Genomic DNA, 27516 nt, shown 5'->3' with positions numbered 1-27516 from the left:
CTTGTTTATCTTTGGTACACGTGGCCTAGAAATTAACAAATGATAGACAAGGGTCAGAAAGAACATGCCTTTTGCACACGTATGAAGCCCTACAAGAACTAAGAATGAACCACCAAATAAATGCCAGATGTTCTAACTTGCATCTATTGGCTGTCACAAGGGTTCAGCTCATTGAGACTCAAAACAATTTTTCAAGTTTGTCATGGGCTGTATGCAGCATGGTATTGCTCTAAGTTCAAAATAATCGCAGAATCATAGAATGGTTTAGGGTGGAAGGGACCTTGAAGATGATTAGTCCAACCCCCTTGCCATGGGCATCTAATTAAGGTAAGGGGCTTCAAAGGTCATTCAACAGTAATATAACAATGATTAAAGTCTTCAGCTGACCTCATTTGCTATTATTTTAGGCATTGTGAACACTTCCAGCAAAAGGTATTCCCTGCTCCAAGAGCTTACACCCAAACTAGAAAAGCTGGATATGGCATAGAAGAGTTGTTCTGCTTTAGAAGATGACAAATAAAGTACAGAAAGAGCAAATTACTTCTTTGATTTTGATTTGATTTCAGTACCTTCACTTCAATCTCCTTCTAAAATACCATCATCTCTCTTGGATTTTGTTCAATTCTCCTATGACTTGGTCACTCTACACACACACACTGGAAAGCCGACGCAGAACAGGTGTAGTCAGTTTGAACATTTTCCTGCTTTTTTATCAATTGCTGTTGTGCGCTGCTATTTTTGCTGTTTTGACCTAACTTTCAAGGTTGTTTTTTTTTTAATAACGGAACGTTACAAAAATATTATATGCATTAACCTATACCATTATGGAAAAATGTTACAGTTGGGCATCAGAAACATATTACAGCTCTATTACAACAGTAGCTAAAGGCCCCCAAAACCACATGAGATTATTGTACAAGTACTAGAAAAGCATTATGCAACAAGTACTATGCTCTACTAATTTGCTACACTTCAATTTTGATTTATTGATGTATTTCCTGGATAATTGTTTTAAATATTAACACACACACAATTCAATCTATTTGCTGTTTTGAGAGAATTCAAAGTAACAGGGCATGACTGGAATATCGGGCTGTAAGACCCTACACATCTCTGGGAGAGATGAAGAATTTAATGGACAGGTATCACTTCAGTGTCCCAGTACCCCCTACACAGTAACAGTCAAACTAGCAAGAAAAACACATTCTTTTTTAAACTGTTTTTCAGAACTGGGTGAATTGACATATTAAATATTAAAATTACAAGAAATGCCAAAAGGCAGCATCAACCCATGACAGAAACAGTAAATGTTTCAGAGGAACCTCGATCTGATTCACTCACTCTCTTTCCAAGGGACAGCAGAGGAACCATGTCCTATCAAACGAACCATGAAGTTTGCTGAAGCAATTAGTAACCAAGAATTTTCTTTTTTCTTTTCTCTCTCTCTCTTTTTTTTTTTTTTTTGAACAAAGTAAAAGCATCTTGGAAGTAAATCAACAAGCTTAGAGAATGCAATCACTTGGACTTCATGCCTTCAACACAGTAAGCTACATCCTACCTGAACTTCTGTGTATAGCTCTGCTGTTTCACTATCTGATAGGTTCAGGTAGGGAATTTATTTCTTACAAATGTCAAGAATTTGGCAGCTTGCAACAGACAGGCTCAACAGCACAATGCCTTTGCCTCTGAGAAATCCAGCATTCGAGATAAGGATCCAAGGTCAGGATTTCATTTGCATTATTTTTCTTGTTTTATTCACATTGATATGCGAGACTACTGGGGCATATTTGCATAGTATGTTTGAAAGTATGCCTGAACATTCATACTTAAATCTTATTAAGGAGGAACACTTCTATGATAAACCACTTGTCCATATTTCAAGATTTTCAAAAACTGAATGTATATAGTTTGTCTGCAAGATGATACTGCACTGCTGCCCGTAAATGAAAAGTTGCAACAAAAATGGCTTGAAAGGGTAATTAAATGGCAGTTTTTTTATCTCTAACACTGACAGACAGGCCATGTGTGATTTTATTCTTGTGCTATTTTGAAACTTTATCATTATTTTCTTTTGCCCAATCCAGAATTCTCTTTCTCTGCCTTTTAAGAGATCTTAAAAAGCCAAAGCCAGAAACACAGAGGTTTGTTAGTATTTTCATTCCAAGTAAGATGATGCTTCCTCCTACTCTTGTCCTCCCCCAACCAGCTGCTCTGTCACTTCTGATACAAACTGGTGTAACTGCAACTTCCTGTGGCAGTTGCAGATGATGGTAATATGTCACCAGTACATCTGGCCTATGCAACGCTATGATGAAGCTTACGCTGACATTCCGCGTGCTACAAGTAATACTTCGTGCACTACAAAAACCTGGGATACCTTTTAAAAGTAGTCCCTTGAACATTGCCTTCAACATTTTATTCACAAAGCTTCCACTGACTTCCTCAGGCACTTTCATTTAAGGCTCCTTGTTTAGGAAAGTAAGAATGACATTCCTCTGACCTAGTAAGTGTCTCTACTGCAGGCATCCAAGCCAGGTCACGTCACACAGGCTACCTTTGCAGTGCAAAGAAATCACTATTCATCCATCCATCCCAAAGGAGTTTTAAGCTATCTATGTCAGGATGCATCCTAGAAGTGCCTATTCCTCTCTAACAGCTTTAAATGAAAGCTCAGGCAGATTAGCTCATATAGGACATGCAAAGTTCAGCGAGACGAACCTTGGCTTAGAGAGTTTTAAATATTGCAACTTGCCTCTTTTTAAATCCCAGTTCGACAGACGGGCTACAATATAACTCTTAATCTCTCTTTAAGCATTCATGATCCCCTTTGATTTTACGCTACCAATCAGGTTTACCACAATATCCTGAGGTGTCATCAATCCCCACACTAGCTCAGACAAATAAAAAAATTTTTACACTAATCCAGAATTTCTACAATCTTGTATTTTTCAGGCTTTGGCATTTCTGGATTTCTGATCTTTTTGGTAATGCTCTTTAAATTTGACTTATATTTATAACAAAAAAGGATCCAGAAGATTTTCTTATTATTCTTCCAGTCATCTTGTTTCCCTGCATCTCAATTTGAACTCCTGATTTTGCAGAGTTCGGAAGACACTTGGTACAGCTACAGAATTCATAGGCTCATGATATCCACACAGTTTAAAAAAAAACACCCAACCAGCCTCGGAAAACCAACACATTGCAACGCATCAATAACACAAGTAGTAAGCTCTATCTCAAAAAGTTCAGAGCCTAAAAATATTATAAAACCAGTGAAAGGTTAGTGAACACTTCTAGTGACGGCAAGAGGCAGCACAATGCCTAGAAATGTTTCACAGACCATCTTCCATGAAAAACGTCTTTTACAACCAGCGCATTCTAGTCCAAGAACCTACCTAGTCATTTTAAATTTTTCTATCTTCCCCAAACCCACTAAAATCTTGCCAAAATTCACATATTGTTTATGAAGCCTCCCAACTTTAATCAGTACAGCAAAGAAATCTCATTCATAGTCCCACTGACTTTTCCATCTTACCTGGAAGACCTATTCTAAGCCATTTTGCTTCTCATTTAAATCCAAATGTAAGTTCAAATGCTTTATTCAATGCATTGGATTTTACCACTGTGAAAGGACAAAGTGCTGTATATATTCAGGAGATATAATAAAAATTGATTAAGAAAGTAGGCATGTGAGGCCTGCGTGGTTTCATATTTCTAACTTTTTCAGCCAAGGAATGAGATCTGCTACTTTTCAGTAAATAATAATAATTAATAATAATAACAACATCATCATTATTATCATTATTTCAGAATGCTCTATATCAGCTCCCCAAGAAAAACCCTCTCAGGAAGAACCGTCAGTTTACCTACCCCCTTCAATCAAAAGGGTTACTGAACTGAACAGCGTACACAGTCCTAGTCTTCATCATGCTACTACGGATAAATGACAGAAAAAAGATGTATTTGTACGGATTTAACAGCTTTATGCTTTACAGAATCACAGAATAGTTGAAGTTGATAGAAACCTCTGGAGATCAACTATTCCAAACCCCTGCTCAAAGCAAGGTCAGCTAGAGCAAGCTGCTCAGGAACGCACACAGTTTTTAATATCCAGCAATGGAGACTGCACAGTCTTGCTGTGCAACCTGTGTGTTCAACCACTCTCACCATAGAAGTTTTTTTCTTGGGTTTAAATGGAGTTTTTTGCACCCATTGTCTCCTCTCCTGTCACTGGGCACCACTCAGAAGACTCTGGCTCCGTCTAATTTATACTTCTCTCCTAATACAGGAGATACTCCAAGTGCTCAGTCATCTTTGTAGTTCTTCACTGTTCCTGCCTCCAGTATGTCCATGTCTTTCTTGTACTGGAAACCCAGAATCAAGCTTTGCACTCCAGATGTGTCTCACCAGGGCTGACTAGAGGGAAAGGGAATGATCACCTCCCTTGACCTGCCAGCAATGTTATACCTAATGCCACCCAGAATGTGGTTGGCCTTCTTTGCTGCAAAGGCACGTTGTTGGCTCATGTTCAGTCTGTTGTCCAGTATGACAACCTGTTGCCCCAGGTACTGTCCTGCAAAGCAGCTTTCCAGACATTTGGTTGCAGACTGTACTGGTGTATGAGGTTTCTCCTCCCCAGGTTCAGGTCTTAAATAGCTGGGAAAGACTCAAACAAAACAGTAAAAAACCTCAAAGAGCTGAGAAGCTGAAATCAAAAATTACTTTCATACCCAAGACACTGAAATAAGTATGTCCTCACCTATGCCTTAACTTTGGCACAATAGAAGCAGGTCTGGTAGCTCTTCAAGCACTAGCGTCACAAGCCCATGTTGGGCCCATGTCAACTCACAGAGACTATACAGGCATATTGACCACCAACTGCTAATACATGAGTTTTGTTTCTGCTGATGCCATGTTTTAAAGCTTAAAAATCAGAATAATTGAGCAGTTCCAAATAGCATACATGAGCAGGCCAGTTATTCCAATGGCAGTTCTATTCAGCCAGCATGCCTCACAAACTATAGTGCAGCACATAACTTACCCTTTGAGCTTTGTCTTTTAACTCCTGATCTCGCGCTAAGAAAGCCTGCATCCTCTTTTGGATGTCTGTAAGTTTTTCAGGATTAATTCTAATTTAAAAAAAAAAAAAAAAAGAAAGCTAGCTTTAATTATTAGAATATGCAAAATGAAGCACCTATTAAGGTCTCGGGAGTACATTCACAACTTTTGCATTGCTTTAATATGCATACAGTTATTACCACTCTGAAACAGCTCAGAATGGAACTACATTAAGATGAAGCATACACTCCTCAAACAAACAATACAGAAAAGACAAATGAGAGCTCAGAATTTTTATCCAGAGACAGTTTTCCGTGAAAGTGGTGAAATTTCTTCCAAAGCAAAGCCAAAATCAGCAGTAAAGAACTTCTTGAATTTATAAAAACATTGAGGAAAAAATACAGGAGAAGCGTAATGAATTACAGTACTACTTCATACTGAGATAGCAGTCTTCGTAAGGAAATTCTCAGCATTTTTGAAAGCTTAAATAAGATCCATTGCCCTGGGAATACTGAAATTTAATTACTTCTTTCTTACAGCCAGATGAGCAAAAACAAAGGACACTGAGATTAAATAGATCTAAGACCTCCTCAAGATATCGATCAGATGAATAAAGAACCGTGACTGTATTATAGAAAATGCCATTAAACCCAGTAAGAAGGTATGTAAATCCCCTCCCAGACTCTGGATTTTTACACTTATTCCAGTGATACCTACACTATCCAGATTTATTTGCCCAGATCTTTTCTTGTCTACTTGTGGTTCTGATCTGCTAGTGTCACCCAAGTGCACAATACAACCTACCAAACACGGTAGGAAGTTATCCTTCAAGTAGGGGTCAAAAGACATGCACAACCACCAGATTTCTTAATCTGGTTCTTGCTGCTGTGTGCCACGTCATCCCATACCATACAATAAAACATAGCCTTTGCTGAAGGAAGTCAAGGAAAAAAAAAAAAAAAAAAAAAAAAAAATCAAAATCATGCCTCTTTACATAATAGTTAGTCAGTCTAAAGAACATGAGTGATCAAAATACTAGGCAAAAACCATTTTATAGTCATTTTTTGTAACATAAGGCATTATGATCATCTATTATTCTTACTAAATATGAAAGCAGCAATTAAGCAAGGGGTTGGAGGGTATTACTAAAGAATACCTTAATTTAGAAAGACATCAAGCTTTATTCCCTCACCATTTCAATTTATCTCTGTCAGATTCAGTTAGCAGAAAACTGTAGTGCACAAGACCTATTTAGCTACAGTTTTAGTGAAAGATCAAAAAGCTGAGTTCCAGTTTCAAGCCAGCACATAATTTGCTCTGAAAAAGTAAAGACATAAGAAAGAAAAGAAGCAGCATGAAAAAAAAATCAGTGGGGGGGACAAACTGACCAACAAGTCTTTGAAATGCAATGCAGGATGGAATGCACACAGGATACCAAAGACAGAAAAAGTAGAGAGAAGGCTCTTCTACATTTTACTCTCTAAAACAAGATTGAGAAGGGAACAATGAAAATATTTATAATCCTAACAAAGGAAAAATGGTAGAATAGCAAAATAAAAGCAGTGGCTTGCTTAATACCAAACTGTATTACAAGGTACAAACACAAAGTATACTACCTCACTGCAGAGGACAGACAGACAGAGGAAGAGTAAAAAAGCTAACTAGATGAAATCAACATGTTTACAATGACCTTAAACTCAAAAAGCAAGCTTAAAGTAGAACTGAAGACAAGTATAAAAGCAGCACAAATACACTGGGACAAAATAAGAATTACAAACACAGAATGTGATTCAGAAAGTAAAGATGGGAGAGCATAAATAACAAAACAAAAAAAAAAAACCCAAACCCAAACATTTAACATGAATACCAGTAGTAAGACAGTCGAGAGAAGTGTTGAATTGCTGTTAAGCTATGGGAAAACTATTAAGATAGGACCTGAAGGCACTTAAATTAGCCAGTGTCTTTTTTCCCTTCGTCTTGAAAGTGGCAGCTGCAATCAGACAGCTACCAACAGCTACAGCACGGTCCAAGCTCACACCAGAATCACAAATCACAGGGTAACAGGTACTTAGATAAATCAGCTGGGTCAAAAGAAATCTTCTCCATAGCAACTAGAGAGAAAGTCAAAGCACTTTGAGTCATAGTTGTATCAATTCTGGAGAACTCATCTGAGACAGATAAAAATCTATGAGATACGGCAGGTAAACGTAGTGCTCATCTTCAAAGGGTGGAAAAAAAAAATAAGTTAATTGATTAACTTTTTTCTTGATACCAAAAAAAAAAAAATATCCCAATTGGTAGGCACCTAAAGAAATTAAGCAAACACACAATGGCCAACATATCTTAGTCAGAAGCAAGACAGGACCAATCAGTTTGATTATCCTCCATAGCAGCATTAGCAGGCTTTAAGAACAAGAAAGAAACAGCACATGTCATATTTGATGCCAGCAAGGCATCTGGCAGTTGCACATTCTCATAAGCTAGACCAAACATGGTCTACATGAAACCTTTAAGTAAATGCAAAACTGGCCTTGGAGTACTCAGAGTGGCCGGGACTGTCAACTACTTGCTGTTGTCACTGTCAAACTCAAAATGCATACCAAGTTCCAATTCTCACCTGGCCCGCTATTACTCATTATTTTCTATGACTTGATTATTGTAGGAATATGATTCATTATTTATACAAGACAATACATCACTGGCGCTCCAAGCATAATGGGAAATAATCTTAGACAAGATGTAATGACATTTTGTTGAATGCATATAAATTTTAGTTTGAGATATTTGATTGAAGTTTGCCAGAAAAGGGTTTGAAAAAGACAGAAAACACAAGACACTTTACAGTTAAAAGCATGGCAAGATAATGCAGTGTCAATCTAAGAAATGTCAACCAAGACTATGGTACCCCAAGCACATTTTGAGGTTATGTATTTGTTAATGAATGAGTAAATTTGCAACACCGAATATTTAAAAAAAAAAAAAAAAAAAAAAAAAAAAAAAAAGACTCATAATACCGGATTCTCTCCTCTCCAATGCTGTGCCATGACAGCCACCCAACGTCATCTTCATCTCATGTTGGGATTTCAAAAATAGGAAAATTGGTCATTGTTAAATTGGAATTTGGTTTTAATGAGTTTGCATGTCATTTCTTTCTGAACAACAAAAACTCCTCTTTACAATAATTATATACATGTGACTATTTGGAGAGACAAACCTAAAATCTAAACACTTAAATGAATTACCATAATTTATAAGCTTGCCTAACAGCTAAGAACCAGTAAGCTAGAACCAACTATGCAAAGACTAGAAGGGGATTTTACAATATTGTCTGCCATTTTAACTAGGCTGTTTATTTCTTTTCTTACTCTGTGAGCACAAATCTTGTATTTAAGGAAGAGTGTAACTTTTTGAAACTGTTGGTTTGCCTAGCTGTTGGATAAAAGGTGACACTTCAGAATATATTTCAGAAGTCTGAAGGGTTAAACTGTGTTGGTACCGAGCAATGCTCATTACCATCTAACTCACAAGGTAAGATTCAATTCTTGAGAATCTGTAATTAGATGAAGACCCACAAGAAACACCAGAAGACTTCAACAGAAGACTAGGAACATGATCCATGGGTTGATGCAACTTCTTCAACAATTTATCAACTGACAAAACACACCAGGGTTTATTAATTGGAAACTGGCTAGAAGTAAACAATCTAAGAAAATTTGTAGTCAAAAACTTTTAGGATGAAACTGGCTTGCAATCCACAACTAATTGCAAGAAATTTTTTTTAAAGGATTAAGCCTCTTACAAGTACAATGCTAAACAATGTAAGCCTTAACTACAGTAGGCAGATAATTTTAAGTAAAAGCATTTCCCTTCATTATGATGTTACAAGTACTAATAAGGTAAGTTTTGCAGATTGAGAAACTGGATCTTGGGGCAGGCTGTTAAAATACATTATCAATTGAAAGCCCTGACTTGGCTTATAATGATTCCAGTTAAGAATGTTACTTAAATGTATTTATTATACATATGCACTAGTGGCTTGGTAAAAGAACTAATTTTGGGGGTTGTATTTAAAAAAAAAAAATTTCACTTCACATTAGGCTGACAGGCTTAAAGAACAATCAACTCCTTTCTACCTATAGCTCCTAAGAAATTACCACCAATTCTTTCTAGTGGTGGGGGTTTTACTACATTTACAGTTACAGTTTTTGTCTTTCCTACACGTCCATTACGCTGCATTTAATAGAAATTGGAAATACAAGTGCTTTTTTACTTTTACATGGTATTGTTATATGCTTCTGCAACTCTTTCAAAGTCAGTTCTCTTTGGTACCGATAGCACAGATCTCTACATGTTTCCATCGGAATACTCTCCCAAGCATGTAAAATGACCATTTAGCCACATCTTTTATTTCCTGTTCTTCAACTAACTTATTCAGAAAGATCATTACAAATTGGAGAAACAGTCTAGAACTAAAGACAAGACAGGTAACAGAAACAAGAATGATAACAGATATAAAAAAACCATACAAGGACAGATTAAAGAAATTGTAATTGTTTAATCTGCAAAACAATGAAAGAGAGGGAGATAGCATGATAATGTTCAATTACATAAAAAGTAGTTGCAAAGAGTAAGAGAAGACATTTTCCACATATCCTTGGCACAGGACAAAAGAAATACTCCAATTAGTTACAAGGCTTATCAGACACTTGAAGCAAAACCATTAATGGTAGGAACTGCTGAGTATAGATGAGATCACTTCGGGAAATTGTGAAGATATTATTTGGCAAGTCAGACAAGCATCTGATAAGAATGATTTGTGCAGCTGATCCTGCCTTTGGGAAAGGGGATGGAACAGGTAACCTCTCAAGTTTTTTTCTTCTACTCTGCTATCAAAATAAAATGATCTCCCTTGTTTGTTCAGCTCCAGGCAATTCAAGCACTTATCAGGGTTGTCATAGACCCCCTCACACATTATTCCTATAGAAAGAAGGCTGAATAACAGACAGGCCATTAGTCACTTACTTGATTTCACTGACAGGTACTTTCCTCTGTGCCAGCTGTTCCACCATGCCGTTTTCTTCCGAGGGAAGCAATACTAACAAAGCTTCACCACCTTCTTTGTATCTGATCGGGGGGCAGGGCAGGGACACAAAAAACAAACAAAAGAGAGACCTCAAGCAAACATGCAAAAATTATTATTTTTCTTGATGTTTTCAATAACCAATGAGAATTTACATTTGCTTCCTTATAAGCAGCCCAAAAAGCAGAGAAAAATCCTCACTGTACTAGTGGCAATCAAATAGCAGTCAATCAAAGCTTACAATACTAGAAGATCTAGCTACTTCCATTCATCTTTTACCTACAGACAAGTCTTAACTCTTGGTAACAACTGATTTTCCTTTGCAGATCCTGCAAGTGAAAGAAGGTAAAAGCTAGGAAAGGAACAGTGCCTTGATCCCAAACAACAGCTACTACTTGCATGTTCAGTGCGGTTACTCTTCTAACAGGTCACAGAGGCATCACTAAAAGAAAAGCATGAAACCAGGAATTCTTTCATTTATAGAAGCAGCGTTCAGGCGCAAAAGAAAAGATACAGTCAGACTGATCCTGTAAGAACATATTTAGGATTCACTCTTCAGTGTGCTTAACAGCTGTATCAAATGTAGTTGGGTTCGTAATTACTCAAGATATATGCTTGGCAAAGACATAAAAATTCTTCTATTTTATTCTTAAAGCATCTTTTTCTATAAGAAAATATCAGTTCCTACTTTTGGCAAATTTAACAACTTCAGGAAGTTCATGGAGGAAAAAAAAAACCAATAGCATTAGTAAAGAAACAAGACAATGGGTTTAAGTCATACTGAAGAAGCAGTAATGATGACTTAGCCTGTATGCAATATCTAAGTCTGTATCTATCGTAACATACATTATTTCCCCATTTACATTTAGAAATAGTTCTTAGGAGTACAGATTGATAGGAAAACACTGCAGAGAGTCCTCCATTTCATAAAAAAAACAACAATCCAACTAAATTTCAGAAATAGGCAAAATTGGACAGAATCCAACTCACAACCAACTGGCAAGAGCAATGTGTGGGACAAAGCAAAATAAAGAGAATGGTAACTATGTAGAGCAGCTCTAAAATGACAAGAGTCACTCACAGGGAAGTCCCTAGGCAGCAGCAGATTGTAAGCCTATACATAAACTGCTATAACTATGAGTATTCCATTTATTTGAAACAGAAAACAGTAATTCTTTTTCAAGTGTCATTTTTCATCAAATTATTGACTACCTTAACAAGGCTTTGGTTTGGTTCCTACTCCAGTCATATTTGTCTTTTTTTCCCCTATGCTGTTCATCCATCTTAAGCATATCTGGTTTTTCCTTTCTGTTTTCTGTAAGGAAAGTTAACTGTTTCCTCTATCTTTATTCCATTCAGCCTGTTACCATTTCATAAACCTTCAGCTTCTGTAACTCCATCATACGTTCTCCTGTTGGGTCTTTACTCCAATTGCATTCACCCTTCTCCATCAAAGAGAACCATCAAGGAAAGGATATTATGAAAAAGGTATAAACTGCCAGCAGACAGGTGGGAGATGTTATTAGTTTGTCCCCAGGTCAGGGACAACAGAGAACAAGACTGTGCCAGGGTAGGTCACATATCTTTCCAATAAAAGCTCAGCAATGACAGAAGAAAACACCAGTTCAATCTTTGTGCACAGAACAGGGGATTTAAGTGCTATTTAAGGAAGTATTAGAGTCAAGAGTCCTTGGCTTAAGAGAACTTTTAAGTTGGAGGTCAGAGAGCACAGAAGGATGTTCTCAGGCACACCAAACAAGAATCATACCATTAACTGATAAAAATTATTCAGATGGAATATAGAGAGCCTACATTTCTCCAAGTATAAACAGTTATCACTTGGCAAAAAACAGTACTACAGAAATGTTTGAAAACTATAAACACTATCTGTCACAGCATAGTAAGCAATGCAAGTAGCAACAAAATCTGGAGTTAAAACAGTCTTGACAGCTTTTATTACAGTGCTCCGCTTTCACTTGATGAATTTGAAAAATCACAACAAAACACTCTTGGATGCCTTTTTTTTTTTTGCCCAATGCTATATATAGGATGGGTTTGGGGACTGACGTTTAAAGACATTTTTAAAATGTTTAGTAAATGTTTTTGTCGTGAGATTTTTAACCCTTACATTCTAGATTTTGAAATTTTACATGGAAATCAAATTGTTGCAAGAGGAGAGTCTCTGCCACATACCAACACTATGGTATGTAAATTTACAGGTTGCATATGGCTTGGTAAGAGTATCAACAGAAATGATGAGACATTTGTCCCAAAAAGTACTGCTTTAGGGTTGTGGACAAGAGAGAGAGGGGTAATGCCCAGAAACTGTACTAACTTGGTTTTAATACATTTAATCAGCAGACCTAAAATATTCTTAATGCAGAAATATCAGCTTGTAGAATCTTTCTAAAAGAGAGTTCTAAATCAAGCCATATGCTTGGTTTAAGGCAATTTATTATCTTTACAAATAGCACAGGAGGACATAAGTCACTGCTGATCAATCATCCCATGAACGTTTGCATCCTTTATATAATAATTAAGGTTGGGAACGACTTGTTTACACAGACCAAGGGCACCTACTAAGAAAGCTCTATATATTTTATCCCAGCCAAATTCCAGACAATATTTCCACAAAGTGGGTTTGTTAGACACTGTCACTGCTTGAACAAGCAATGAAATCCTGAAAAGCCACTGAATCTTAAGAGGACTTTGCATTTTATGGCAAAAATTTATTATCCACAGTTCCAAGACAGCTAATCATTCATCTAAAGAATCTCAGCTCTCGGAGTACTGTTGGAAAGAAGGATGAAAATATTCTCTTATATCTACCCAAGGATTGTATCAGACAGGAAGACAGAGATAATATTGCTGCCAATACCAGTCTCACCTATTTAGGGGAGAGAATAACACATAGCTCTGCTCTTCTCTTCAAAACATATGCTACAAAAGGAAAGGATTCTGAAAAGAGCTATCTGAATGATCCAGTATGTGGAAAGAATGTCTGTTTAGTTTCTTAACAAGAATCTTCCTCATTGTCAATAAGACAAAACAAAGTCTTGATCACACTATATGAACACCTACAAATGGTAAATTTTTGTAGATTCCTTTAAATTTAGTCAAAGGCATAAAGGGACTTGTGGAGTTTTGTTGCTTCTGGCATTTCATAGAATCACAGAATGGTTTGGGTCGGAAGGGACCTTAAAGACCATCTAGTTCCAACGCCCCTGCCACGGGCAGGAACACCTCCCACCAGACCAGGTTGCTCAAAGCCCCATCCAGCCTGGCCTTGAACACTGCCAGGGAGAGGGCAGCCACGGCTTCTCTGGGCAACCTCTTCCAGCATCTCATCACCCTCACAGAAAAGAATTTCTTTCCTATATCTAATCTAAATCTCCCCTCTTTCAGTTTGAAACCATCACTCCTCATCCTACCACTACACTCCCTGATCAAGAGTCCCTCCCCACCTTTCCTGTAGGCACCCTTCACGTACTGGAAGGCCGCTAGAAGGTCTCCCAGGAGCCTCCTCTTCTCCAGGCTGAACAATCCCAACTCTCTCAGCCTGTCCTCATAAGGGAGGTGCTCCAGCCCTCTGATCACTTTTGTAGTCCTTCTCTGGACGCACTCCAACAGGTCCATGTCTTTTCCGTGCTGACAACCCAAGAGCTGGACACAGCACTGCAGGTGGGGTCTCATGAGAGCAGAGTAGAGGGGGAGAATCACCTCCCTCGACCTGCTGGTCACACTTCTTTTGATGCAGCCCAGGATGCAATTTGCTTTCTGGGCTGCGAGCGCACATTGCTGGCTCATATTCAGTTTTTCATCCATCAGCACCCTGAAGTCCTTCTCCTCAGGGTTGCTCTCAATCCGTTCTCTGCCCAGCCTGTATTTCTTATCCTGGAGTGCCTGACTTGGCATTCTTAAAATTGTTGCTTTTTTATATTTATTTTATTCAGTGTATAACACTCTATGAAAGGCCAGTGCCATACAAATCATGGAAGAAATCCCCATCAAGGGTCAGAAAGCGCAGATATCCTCTCTGCAAGCCAAAAACCCAATCTCTGGAATGATACAGTACAGGATATACTGTTCTACATTGGTTTTGCTGTTACAGCTTTTCCTCAGTACGCACAAGGTCACTGTCAAAACAGGATGCAGGATCAGATGACCTTTCAATCTGGCCCTTGAAAGGAGTTCTTGTGTTATTAGTGCTCAAAATATTATCTGGTGGCTCAGTTATCTCTTCAGAAACTACAAATTCAGGAGATGTAATTCTAAAGGCACATTCCATAGATAATTCACAAAAAGAAAATAAGCATTATCTGGTATCTATGGACAACAACTAATTCAATGTTTACATTAAGTTTTGCAAAAGCTTCATACAGAGAAAATAGTACTACAGCTAGTAAAGGTATAGTCAAATAAAAATGGATGAAGAAGAGACAGAGGTTTCCGAACACCTATACTCTCTCATCCTTTGAGAACTAATAAGGGAAAAAAAAAAAAAAAAAAAAAAAAGGCACCACACCACCATAAAAACCAACGACGTAAAAAATATTTCTCAGAGCTGATACCTTCACAAATTCAAAGGGACTGAAAGACATCTAGTAACTACTGATGCAGTGTAATCTTTTCCCTTACCTATTTTGGAAACATTCACTCTTTTAAAAGCCACTATTTCAAATGTACTTGAAGTTGAGGAGGAACAGTCTTTGCCCATTTTTATATCGTGAGTGTGATTTAATTTAATTAAACAGACAGTTTAATATTAATGCCATGCTTCAGAGCTAAACATGAAAATTAAATCATTACAGAATTAAGAAAAATCAAAACCAAACCATCTTAAGTACCATCTGGGAAGGTTTGTACCTATCCAGTGTCCCCAGTGGGTATTTAGCTAAAGAAAACAAAATACAAGCCTACAAAAAAAGGAGTTTTACTTGGGCAGAGTATTACCTTACTTCTCAAAAAAGAAAATGACAACTTAGTAATGTGCTAATAAGAAAGTTACAGCCTTAAATATAGCCTCAAAAAGAGACATTGCATTGGAAAATTTAAGTTTTCAAAAGCGTTTTCTCTGCGTCTTTCATAATAAAGCTTCTACATTGGCAAACTTATGAAAGTACAAGCTGCTAAAAACTGGCACAAACAATCAAGAAAAGAACACTTAGATCTGCTCAAAACTTGTTTTCATTACAATGCTAAAACACAGAAGAATAACAACGCTCAATATCCTAAGGGAATAAAGTTCTCCACTAAAGCCAACAAAAGAGCATTTGTGTAATTATTTACAGTAGACAGATAAAACCTTAAAACTTAAAAACCTTTAAACAAAGCAGCAAAGAGTCAACCTCAGCTACTGAAATTCCTCAGCAGAAGGACTACTTCTTCTGCAGATAAGAAGACATTAGGCGTTCTCCCCATTCTCGCTGACTGCAGCCGTCAAGTTGTCCATCATCACCAAAACCAAGTATCTGTCCTAAAAGGCTAATTCACTCTGGTGAGTTATTAATCACTAAGTATGCACCTCAGCTGTGCTGGAGAGAAGCAAATTAAAAACCTCAAAGTAATCAAACTTTCTTGGACTGTGTAGTAATTGGTGGTATTACTTATCTCATCATCTTCTCAAGGTGATAAAGAAACCAGAGCAGGGAGTTACCTTTGCATCATGATTTTAACAGTCTCTTCTACAGAAAATGACATCTTACTTGTAGAAAGTCTTTGGGGAAAAAAAAAAATTCACATACTTCTAGTTCCTATCCATCTAATTTTCTAGCATCTATTGGCTTCAATACTTATAAAAAAGGCAAGTAACTTCTCTGCAACTCAACCTTGACTTACAAGCAAGGAAGATGTGACAAATTATCGTTAGCACAATAAAGCAAAGGGTAGGAACTATATATCTACACAGGCTGCAGATGAGAAAAAGGATGCCTACAATCAAGGGCAAGCATCAAAGGCTGGACAAGAAGGAAATGGGATCAATTATTTATAACAATGTGGTACTGGCTAATTAGAAGTAGAGAAAAATGGTTTAAAATGTCGAGAACACCATTTCTCTAGCAAAGAAACACAAAGAATTGCCAAATAGTTTCATTTCATACCAAAAAAATTAAATAAAACACTAAAATCAAGAGGGTAGTTTATTCCTCATGACAGAATCCATCTTAAGCTTCTGCTAAAATTCACCCTGAGCTGACAGCTGGTATCAAGCACAAAGGAGCTAATAGCATGGCAACAATTCAGTGAGGACAGGGTGAGAAAAAACATTTTTTGTGCAGGCTAAACAGACAGTTTTTGCTAATATTAACCTGTCTTAACCTACCCATGATCAGATCCAGTCAAAGGCTGCATGTACCCCTAGCCAATATTAAAGCAAACAATACTACCATTAATGCAAAGGCAACAGATGAAACGTACTATGATGGTTATTAACCAATTTCAGCTTGCCATGCAGCTAGAGTTGAGCTTGTTCTAACTACATTCCGAGTAATTTTACTTCCTTGCCACAACCATCATAAACATATAGTTCAGTCAAATGCACCATATTTTAATTGTCAGTGACATACAAGTCGTGGTGATACCAGGATAAAATAGGAATGGGAAACATCTGACTGATGGCCATCAGGCATCAGTGTTCTGCTGTAGGGCAGACATCCAGTAGGAAAAAAAAAAATATGGGAAAGCAATGGAAAGAAAACTGTAAGGATACTCTGCATGGATATCCATACCTTACAGGAAGTGTTATACAGGTTGTCTTGAACAGATGTATTGCAACATGCTTCCCTAACATTTGTATTCCAGGAAATAGAAGTTGATGCCAAATTTCAAGAGAGTAAAGGCAGTATTTCTGCTTTGTTTGGCAAGAAAAAAAATCTATTTTAAAAAATGATAAAGGAGAAAATAGAGTTGATGAGATAATCGTCAAATTTGGGGGAGAAGGATTACAGATATAAAGATACTTGCATTACAGTTTCCTGAATTGTAATATTTCCAATTACAGAAAACTCAATATGAAGGAGGTGATAACATTTTGGAAGATATTTACTGCACACGAACATGCAAGGAACCATAAGTATATAGTTTCTATGCTTTGGAGGTCATACATCTACCATCATACTCAAAAAAAAAAAAAAAGGGTTTTGGTTTTTTTTAATCTGCAATTTAAATGGGACTTTAGCAAGTCACCTTGATTAAGGATCTAATTTTAGTCTAAACAGGCCAGGATGGATAGTATCAACATATGATGTCACCTCATTTGTCAAATGACATAGAAGAAAGCAAGGTATCACTGCAGAACTCGTGAGCTTAAATCAAAGCCCACTCCTAAAACGTTTTGCATTCCAAGCCAACAGCCCACCTTCAGATACATTAGTATTGCAGAAACTCTCCACAGTAGGTCCCTTCAGAGAAAGGAAATCAGGCCTCATGGAAGCCAAATCAGTTTCTCAGCCGACTCCCTTACCCAGACCAAATTTGCTAGAGACTTGCCAGAAGTAAGCAAAAGACTGCTTTCCTTTGTTCATCATACACAGTTGCCAAACTATTAACACAAAACTATTTAATAGTTACTTTCATTGTGAAGCCAAATTATCCATCATGTAAGGCGATCATTTATTCACCATGCATCATCCACACCCTTCTCAGAACATAAAAATTCTGGAGCACTATTGATTTTGCAACAATAATGTTCTTTTAAACCTTTGCATACAATTTTAGTTTCCCTAAAGAATCCAGAACAAGACAATTCCATCAGGTGGAATAACTGACAGGCAAAATTCAAAAAGCAGCAGAGATCCCTCCTTCTAGAGCTAAGATTTACCCTTGTAGAGACTGAAAGAATATGCCAGTGAAATCACGTGTACACACTATTGCAATTGAGACTTGAGAATGAGGAGGGGGAAAACTGGCATAGTACAGTTTTTCCATCTGTTGTAAGTAGTACTTGAAAAGAGAATCACCATCTTAGTTTGCAAATATACATCTAGTTTTTTGGAAGCTCAGTTACAAACAGCGACTTCCCAATCTACAGGTTAGCTAAAAACCTAACAATCATGCTTAATATAATACGGACTAGAAAAAAAGAGTTACAGTCAAGTTCATTATTTCTAGTATGTAACTTCTATTTTATTTTTAAATTATTTTCTATTTCTTGATAAAATAACTACAGTAGTAAAGGAAAAAGCATTTCATTGACAGACACTTGTCTGTTGCACACTTTTTATGTAAAGGAACACTGTAAGACATCTATAAAAATATATCCAAAACATATCAAAATGGACCCTTTTATTCTGAGAAGACCTATTTCAATCTGATATGCATACGAATAAATCTGTTCACCCACAAACTATCCTTCAACAAAGAAAAATTAATATCCATATCTACCCCTAAGGCCTTCCACAGAAATACAATAATTCATAGTTTAGTTTTGAAATTCAACTATTAATCTGATTATATAAGCTAGCATTTTTCAACATATTTCTTAAAGTAACAGCTTTAGGTCTCTCATATTTGGATCAATTCAGGCAAAACTTTGTTCCCAATTACACTACCTTCCAGGCCTTCTGACATGAGGACGACTGGTGAAACCTAAGCTTCAAACGAAGAAAACATTATTTCTCCAAGCCCAGGGGCAGGAAGAGTTTTATCTACTGTTTATCATACCTTCTACACTGCCAAGTTTCTTCCCTAACATGGTAATTTGTTATTCTATTTTTTTAAGTGACCAATTAGCACAGAAAACAAATGCATGAATATCAGAATTTCTATCCCATCTACATTATCAATGGTCTCTTTTTGTAATAGATATTTTTCTTTAAAACAGATCTTTTTAAAGAGATCTGTGTGCACTGCTATCTGAAACTGTGCTGTATCATCTACAGCAAGTCCTACTAAAGCAGCCAAACAGAAATTACAGCAGACCAGAAAGCTGTGCTTGCTATTCACAGCTGAGCAAATGCTGCAGACAGCCCGTGTGCACTGCTAGTTCCTTGATTCAGCCAGGGAGAAATGCTCTTTCCCATGGGTTGTGATTGTTCACCCACGGAGCATTTAAAACAAGAAAAAAAAAAAACCAAAAAAACCCACCAAAACGTGAACTGGCTTCATCTTTTTCTTTTCCCGTAGCTCACTTCTAATGCTTTGTTCACTCCTGTTCCTCCATTGCATAGACCTTAGTTCAGTATCCTAAAAAAATTATCAGTAAATATTGCTATGAAGTTAAGAGATTGCTTCAGGGTTTGTTTATTCTGTGGTTAGGTTTGTTTTTCCTCTGATCACTTAGTATCCTTTTCCTTCTCCTGTCTGGACTATAGCCCATTTATACTGATTGCCAAGTTCTGAAAACCATGCAACTGGGTTTTATTCATACCACAAAATCATAATTGCCTTCATTCAGTCATACCAGCTAGGTGTCCTTGTTTGCCAGACAGACTCAGTCAAAAAAAATAATGGGCAAGAATAGGCAGTGGCTCGCCAACCTTATCATGCTACTCTCAGACTAAAAATTGAATTCAAAAGGCCTTGGGATGTTGTTGGGTCCTCCAGCCTAGCCTGTAAACAATCCATTTTCCACAGCAGCTGTGTCCAGTCTACTGCATTAAAATACATGTGCTTATTTATTTTTTATTACAGCTTACAGAATAGCTTCATGTCAGCAGGTAATAACCTTAGCCACTTACTATTTCAGTGTATTGGAACATTCATACCATGCCATTCATACCACACCATTATGAAGATAATTCTAATGGATAACACAGTGCCAGGCAGTACCACTGCAGCATCGCAGGCCACTGTCAGGAACGTAGGTACGGTACCAGTGTTTAATTTTAGAAAATTTAATAATGTGAATTGCAAGTAAAATATGTAGTGTCAACAATTTCCTGTAACCTCCACTAGCAGCTATTTTTACTTAAGTTAGGATGATGATTTCACTGCAATATAATGAGAAGGTCTAAATACTGCATTTAGTTTTAAAGAAACATCGGTAAAAGGGCTTCAGTGCGTCTTAAATTTAAAGTTATCAAACAAGGAGCTGCAATCTTGACGGTACTGTTTATTCAGGACCCAAGTCATGCATCCCTGGGATATATTTCCAATGGCAAAAAAAATTAAAAAATATCAAGCTCCACCATTGAAAAAAAGTTCCATTAAGTCACTCACAGTTTTAAATGCTTTATTGCCACTTGTAAGGATTACTCTAAAGGCTTATTAGTCTCACTTTCACACATATAATGTGCAATTACTTAAGGAGAGCTCCAACAAGCATGCTTCAAAGCATTTTATACTGCATGACAGAATAAAATCATTATATGACCTGCCCTTTTCACCTTTCCAAAATGTGATGTGTGTGTATTCTTCAGTATTCACAAAGCATCAAAAAACTATAGATCTTTTAAGTCTTTATTCATACTTCTTGGTTCTAATCATCATATCAGCCAGTACAAAGATGGTATGCCACTGTGTATCCTGCTTTGGGAAGACAGATTTTTATTATTCAATTTATTTTCAGAATATAATTTGCCAAAAGCAAAATAACATACATAGAGCTACACAGAACATGCATGTCTGTATACACACTATGTTTAACAACGTTAACAAAATTACAGTGACTATCCCAAGTCAGTTCAAGCACTTAAGAAACCTAACCAACTACCTAGATTAAATACCATCAGAAGTCTGAGCCCGAGTCAGACCTAAAGCCTATATAAATGTCTGGACATACCATAGATAAAAACTGCATAACAAAAATATTTGTTCTGTTTAACATTCCACTGTCAGTGTCTTTAAAAAAAAAAAAAAAAAAAAAGACTCCTGACAAAAAAATCACTCAAATAACAGTTTCTAATAGTCTCCTCTGAAGTGGAAAAATGAAAAAAAAAAAATGGAGTGCAGGGAGGAATGTAATGCTAGGAAAGAAAGAAATTAATTACTGAGACATGCCAGGATACAGGCGCATCCAAAATACAAGACATTCATGCATGAATGGAAAGATAAAATAAGACTTTTCAGTGTCTTTACTCATCAATGCAATCACAATTGAAAGAAACACATCGCTATGTATGTTTTTTTCATGCCATACAACTTACAAATTACGTTTGGAAAAACAGTTGGGAAAAGAAGCAAATATCAGTGCACTTCAAAAATTATTATCTTCTGCTGTCCCCTAGTGGCACTTTAACTTGTTTCACAGAATTGATCAAAGAATATTTTCAACTGTAGCCTTCATATTCTACAGAACAGAAGGCATCAATAGAAATTAAAAGCCAGAAGAAGTTAAGTTTTGCAGACAATTGCTATAAGCAGCTCTTATGTACTTAGAATGTTTGAAACTAAAATCCAAAGGAAAACACTGTGATCTAGTATTTTAAATTACAGACTTTTCTAAGAGATTGTGTGACAAAGATATAGCCAAAAATATTTATGGGCCTGGCCATGATCTTGTCAGTATTTTAGAAATCCTGTCACTGAACTAGTTAAGTGTTTCTTTAAATACTTTTAAAAGCAGTTGGAAAAAATAGCTTCCAGTCCAATTTGGGCTTGTTCAACCTTGAGAAAAGAAGGCTTAGGGGAGACCTTATCACCATGTTCCAGTATTTAAAGGGTGGCTATAAAGAAGATTGAGACCCCGTTTTTACAAGGAGTCACAAGGAAAAGAGGAGGGGTAATGGATACAAGTTACTCCTGGGGAGATTCCAACTGGACACAAGGGAAAAATTTTTCAGCCATTGGAATAATAGCCCCGCAGAAGTGGTGGATTGAACACAACATTGAACACTTAAGACTGAGCTGGACAGGGTGCTGGGACATCGTATCTAGGCCATGCTTTTGCCAAGAAAGGTTGGACCAGATGATCCTTAAGGGCCCTTCCAACCTGGTATTCTATGATCCTGTGGTTCAATTGTAGCATACCTTTCAAGTTAAAAAAAAAAAAAAAAAAAGCCACACAACCAAAACCTCAAGATATGCCAATTCTACTATAAAGTAAAAGCAATACTGGACAACACCCAAATTTTCTTGATCTTCCTTTTACCATAAACCAAAAACGAAGGAGTTGCAATTTCTGTTCTACAGCAAGATAAAATGCAAGTGAAATGCTACTTAGGGAACACTGTAGTCTTATGCACTTAAAAAAAAAAAAAAAAACATAAGGCTTTGAAAAACTGTAAAACAGCTGTGGGAACACATCCATGACTGTTAGTCACAAGTTTTGCAGCCCCATCCCCGAAGTAATTTCTCTCTTGACTTTTACATTCACTTTTCTATCACAAAATAATTTTATTTCAAAAATAAACAGTATTTGGCATGCCAGTTTTAATTACAGATTAACAGTCTCTTAATTAGCTGAGATATTTAATTTAGCTTTCATTCTATGCAATTATACACTGTCATAACCCATGAAAATTTGTAATTATCTCTAACCTGATTAATGAGGACTATTAAACTGTAGTTCACTTCATTTTTATCAAGTTTCTAGAAAAAACACAAGCTTCCCATACTAACTGTAGCTATTCAAAACAAGTGATGTTTCCTGCTCAACACTTAAGAGTTCACTGAGAGGTACATTCTCAATTATCCACACCTAAAACCGCATAAGCGTATTTACTTGGTGCACAGTATTTACTTAAAACTATTAGACAGCTCCCTTCTTTCATTTTCAAAGATTTATTTTATGCAGCTAAGTTCACTAAATGGTTCTCTTTCCAGGATTGCTTTACTTTAAGGACAGAGAGAGTCTGCATGTTTCTCCAAAATGGAAGCCCAGGGTATCAGATTAAGAAATGGAAAATATCCATAAAACTTTTCCTACAGAAGGAAATTGCTTTCAGTACCAATCACCACACTGCCAGCTCAAACAACTTGCTCAAATGTACTCCCAATTTCAGTAAGGTCTGGCTACTGAAAAATTCACATAAAAGGAAATACAACCACAGCCTGGTGAAACAAGGGGCAAGCATCCAGCACAGCCCACGGCCTATGGGACAGACCCTCTGTTCCAATTTTCTGTCTAAATCTGTCCCACAGGCCATCACAGAAGGCGGTATTTAAGAGGCCGCTGACAACAGACCCTTAAGGTTGCAAGGCTAACGTCCTCATCAGACTGGCATGTTATGGAAAGCATTATTGAAAAGGGGGGTTATTTGTCTTTATGTAGCTGCTTCCCCTCTCTAAACCTACTTACAATCATTCTTCTCAGCACCTAACAAGAATCGGGAAAAGGCCTAACGTTCTGTGATTCTGTGATTCTAACTCCAGGGAGGTGCTTTAACTCAGTGACAGGGCTCAGGAAGAGCACAACAAGCCTCCTAGAAACCGCCAGTTAAACTGTGCCAAATACATTGTTTCCCTTTCCACAATGACAGTGTGCCATAAAGACAAAATTAGAAGCCCTCTAGGAAGCTACATAGAATTAAAAAAAAATAATAATCTAGCTAAGCCTATATACTTTTTTCTCTATCAGTATGTATGAGATTACATTCAGATTTGAATTCAGCCAAATAGCTACGTTTCACCTAATTACGTATAACATTCACCGACTTTACTCATAAACAGTTTTCTTCCAAAAGCATTTAAAAATCCATTATTCCTTCCTATCATAACAGGTAGATAGAAAATGGAGAGCACAGATGAGAATGGGGCAGAAAGTTACCAATTACAACGAAAACGTGGCTAAAAGACAGCTGGAAGTACACACACCTATTACAGTCACCAAAATTCAATGCTATCCGATCCACAATGACAGATTTCAAATTCCTGTTGCACAGAGGGTTGAAGACCTATTCTAAGCAACTGCTCTGTCATTAGGTTTAACGGCCTGTACTGCAAACCCTACCACAAATTAAATTTATATACAAAATGTAACATCAGGTCTTGCATTTCACCCTTCAGATAACTGCGGAAAGTTTTTGATCTACTATATAGAATAACAGCTCCTGTCTCTCTTAAAAATCTACTTCAGAGATCAAGGACCAGGTTTTCAACAGTATATCTGTGTTAACTCCTGTTGTAAAAGCTTAGCCACAAATATTTTAACTAAAGCTATCCCTAAGAACATAATTCTAGAAAAGACTTAGAAAATTAAAAATTTAACCTGTAATTAACATTATTTGCTTGCTTCCTCCTCAAATTAAAATAAGGAAGAAATATTTCCATTCTTTTGAAGAGTCTTCAATGACACAAAGAAATTTGATCCACAGTCTAAAGCCTTATTTATCTATAAATGGCTGTGGCGAAACAAGCTTTTCCACCCACAAACATGCTCAACCCAGCCTTTGATGTAATCCTGCCAAGTGCAAAAGAAGATTTTTTGCTTTCTCATTATTAATCTTCCCTGATCAGATTAAACAACTGGGGCTATTTTTTCTGTCTGCTGTAAGGAGCGTCTGAAGCTCACTAAGAGATTATTAAACCAAATCATTACTCTTAAGTAATCAAAAGGGTCTTTTGGTGATAATAGCTCTTCTTCCTTTCCAATTTATATCTTGATTTTTTTCAAGTGAGTCTTTAGCCAATTATCTGTCCCTATAGTGATCTTGCTTTAAACATTAAAATATTAATGAAAACTGAAAACAAACCTGGCTGTTCTTCCCACTCTGTGGATATATGTGTTTGCATCTTCTGGACAATCAAACTGAATGACCCAGTTCACTGCTGGAAAATCTGTGCAAAGAAAAAAATATGTCAAAATTCAAGCTCGCTGTACTCAAAGTCCTCCTATTCAAGAGTAAAATATTTTGGAGCACTAATTCCTGTAAGAAACATCATTTAGACCAATTTACAGACATCACGTGCAACTTCTGAAATAAAAATAAAATTAATTGCATGATTAGCATATCATAAACAATCATTCTCTTCAAAGAAAGATAAAATTAATGGTGTCTTCATTTCCTAAACTACGACAGTGCACCGAATGGAACATAATTTCACACTTGACAAGAACAGACATGCTGTGTGTCACACAGATGATAAAGCACCACTACATTTAATAATTAAGTAACAATATCTGTCCTGCTTTTCACCTACAGTATCAAAACCACTGCCGTTTGAAGTTAGCTGTGATGAGACAGAGAAATATCATAGTCCCTCTCAGAGACAGGAGGGGGTGACTAAGCCTGACAAAGAAATCAACATTAAATGTAAATTATATTATCAATAAGCATTTTCTAAATGCTGCACTTCACCCAGAGCAGCATGCTTTGCCTTGGAGTAAGTTAGCGTTACTTCCTGACTAAGTCTGTAGCTACGCTGTATTCCACAACTACACCTACACTCGAAACCAAACCACCATACCCACATTAGATCCTCACTAGTGAGATTCCAGCAGTGTAGAAGGTGTAATAAACAGTTTTCATTTCTGCCTTCAGTTTTCCAAAAAAAAAACAAAAAAAACCAAAAAAACAACAAACTACCTTCCTTCCTCTCGTAGCACACTGACAAAACCTTACGTTTTGGACAATAGAGTTCACTATCTGAAAGAACGAGTAAACTCCTGAAAACAGTCTTGTGTTATACCTAAATGCCTCCAAGTACTAAAAAAGTCCAAAGTATCCACTGAATATATGAAGTAGTAAATCATAATTCAGCAAGCCAAAACAGGGTCCATAAATATTCTTACTTTTTCCCCTCATCTATTTTTCTGCCTCCTTCTTAAGAATACAGTCCTGTAATGCCATTCATAGTTCAGACGTTAAAATTTCTTCAGGTTTTCATTTCCACATATTGGTAATTTAGTAATTTTTTCATCCTTTGGAACACCTCACAGGATACAGGCACATCAGAAACACTTAAAATCGCTGAAATCTTGCCTGACAGCATGTAGTAAGCAAATAACATAATAAATAAATAAATAAATGACAGCTTCCACTGACTACCTCACTAACAAATACCACTACAAAACTAGTGATAACACAGTCTTTCTGGGACAAAAATTAAAAATGAGCACAAATGAAGCGGGCCTCTTCAGTAAAGAAACGGTCGAACTCTAAGAAGCATCTCTCTTCTGAGATGCCCTAATGAGCTCTAAAGAAAACTACAGCTTTGTTTCTTACAAATCCAGCTGGGCTTCAGAAAGTCTCAATGGAGTTAGATTACCACTTTGTGAATAACTATTGCCCCTGTGGGTACACACCCAGGCCACGAGCTGCAATATCTGTAGCGAAAAGTACTGCTGCCTTTTTCCGAACAAAACAAGTGTAGACTTCCATTCTCTTCATCTGATGCTGCTTGCCATGGAGCGCCAGTACAGGAAGGCCAGGCTGAAGCTTACAGAACACTCTGAATAGATACTGGACCTGCCCAACAAATCAGGAAAAGAAAAAAATTACCACGCAATGTTAAACTTGTTAAGATCATATCCAGTATGTAGCACCTGACTTCCCACATCAAATAAAATACACTTTTCTCCACATCAGAGACAAGAGATGTTATTTGGGGATTTTGTCACATGCCCAGGTACTAAAAGAGGAAATTAACTGTGGCAAAAGATTGGCATGCCTTTTGATGGCATTTCCTAAAAGGAACCAGAGCAAGTAACAGCAAGAACGACCTGGGACACAACCAGTTAGGCTGTATGCAAAGGACCAAAGTACCATAAGTCCATCAGAAGCACTGCTTGTAGACAATACTGGAGGGGTGTATGTTTTACGCTTGTAACTCAAAGCAGTCTACACAGTCTTGGTTTACTATTTCAAGCCTCAACAGCTTCTCTTATAAAAACAGTCTGTTTACTCTTACTTACAGTACCATGATGCAGCCAGATTTTTTTTTTTTTTTTTTTTAAGTAAAGTTACAGAAACTGCGTATATTGCAGGAACAGCTGCAGCTCAGAGAACTTCTGTACAACAAAGCCTACCACCTCACTGTACTCACCAGCCAACTGCAGAACCACAAAAATATTTTAACATCTTGCACAAGTGGAAGAACTGCAATGAATTTACTAGACCATTGTACACTGTAAAATATTCAATACATGCCGTAGTTATAGGAATAAATACCTGTGCCGTACAAACACACACCTTCAAAAGAATAGTCCCAGGACATTTATACAAGTAGATATTTGAAGGGTTACTTCCCATATAACCACAAGAATAAAAAACTTTCCATGACTATTTCACAATTCTAATTTCTTACATAGGCAGATTTAAAAGCTTGTAAATAAAGTAGGTACAGCTATTAAAATACTTTGTAACGCAACTATGAAATGTGTCATGAGAAAAAACTGAAATAGCTGTCCCTTAGTGACATAACTTTTAGCATTCATTTTCAGCAGAGCACAAAAACGGCTCAGTACATTGAAGTTCTCCACGACTCTCCTACATTGAGCCAGGGTTGCTGAGCTTCCTGGCAACCAGGCCCTGCATGACGTGCCTATGGAGTAGGTGATG

At 37.0% G+C, this 27516-nt stretch overlaps 1 protein-coding gene across 1 annotated transcript in view; it reads right to left on the bottom strand.

The window, feature by feature from the left end:
- The window catches only part of DDX10 (DEAD-box helicase 10), a 183926-nt gene that overhangs the window by 142520 nt on the left and 13890 nt on the right, over window positions 1-27516 (bottom strand). Inside the window, exons 8-11 of the mRNA XM_086481793.1 lie at window positions 26262-26424; window positions 24709-24793; window positions 10081-10182; window positions 5042-5129 (exon numbers count right to left, since the gene is read on the bottom strand). Coding sequence (XP_086337919.1) covers window positions 5042-5129; window positions 10081-10182; window positions 24709-24793; window positions 26262-26424 — 438 coding nt within the window. The remainder of the gene's footprint in view (window positions 1-5041; window positions 5130-10080; window positions 10183-24708; window positions 24794-26261; window positions 26425-27516) is intronic.

This window comes from Leptosomus discolor, chromosome 1 (assembly GCF_034619465.1).
Source record: "Leptosomus discolor isolate bLepDis1 chromosome 1, bLepDis1.hap2, whole genome shotgun sequence".
In the NCBI taxonomy this organism is placed as follows: domain Eukaryota; kingdom Metazoa; phylum Chordata; class Aves; order Leptosomiformes; family Leptosomidae; genus Leptosomus; species Leptosomus discolor.
This window is presented reverse-complemented; position numbering and strand designations above follow the sequence as displayed.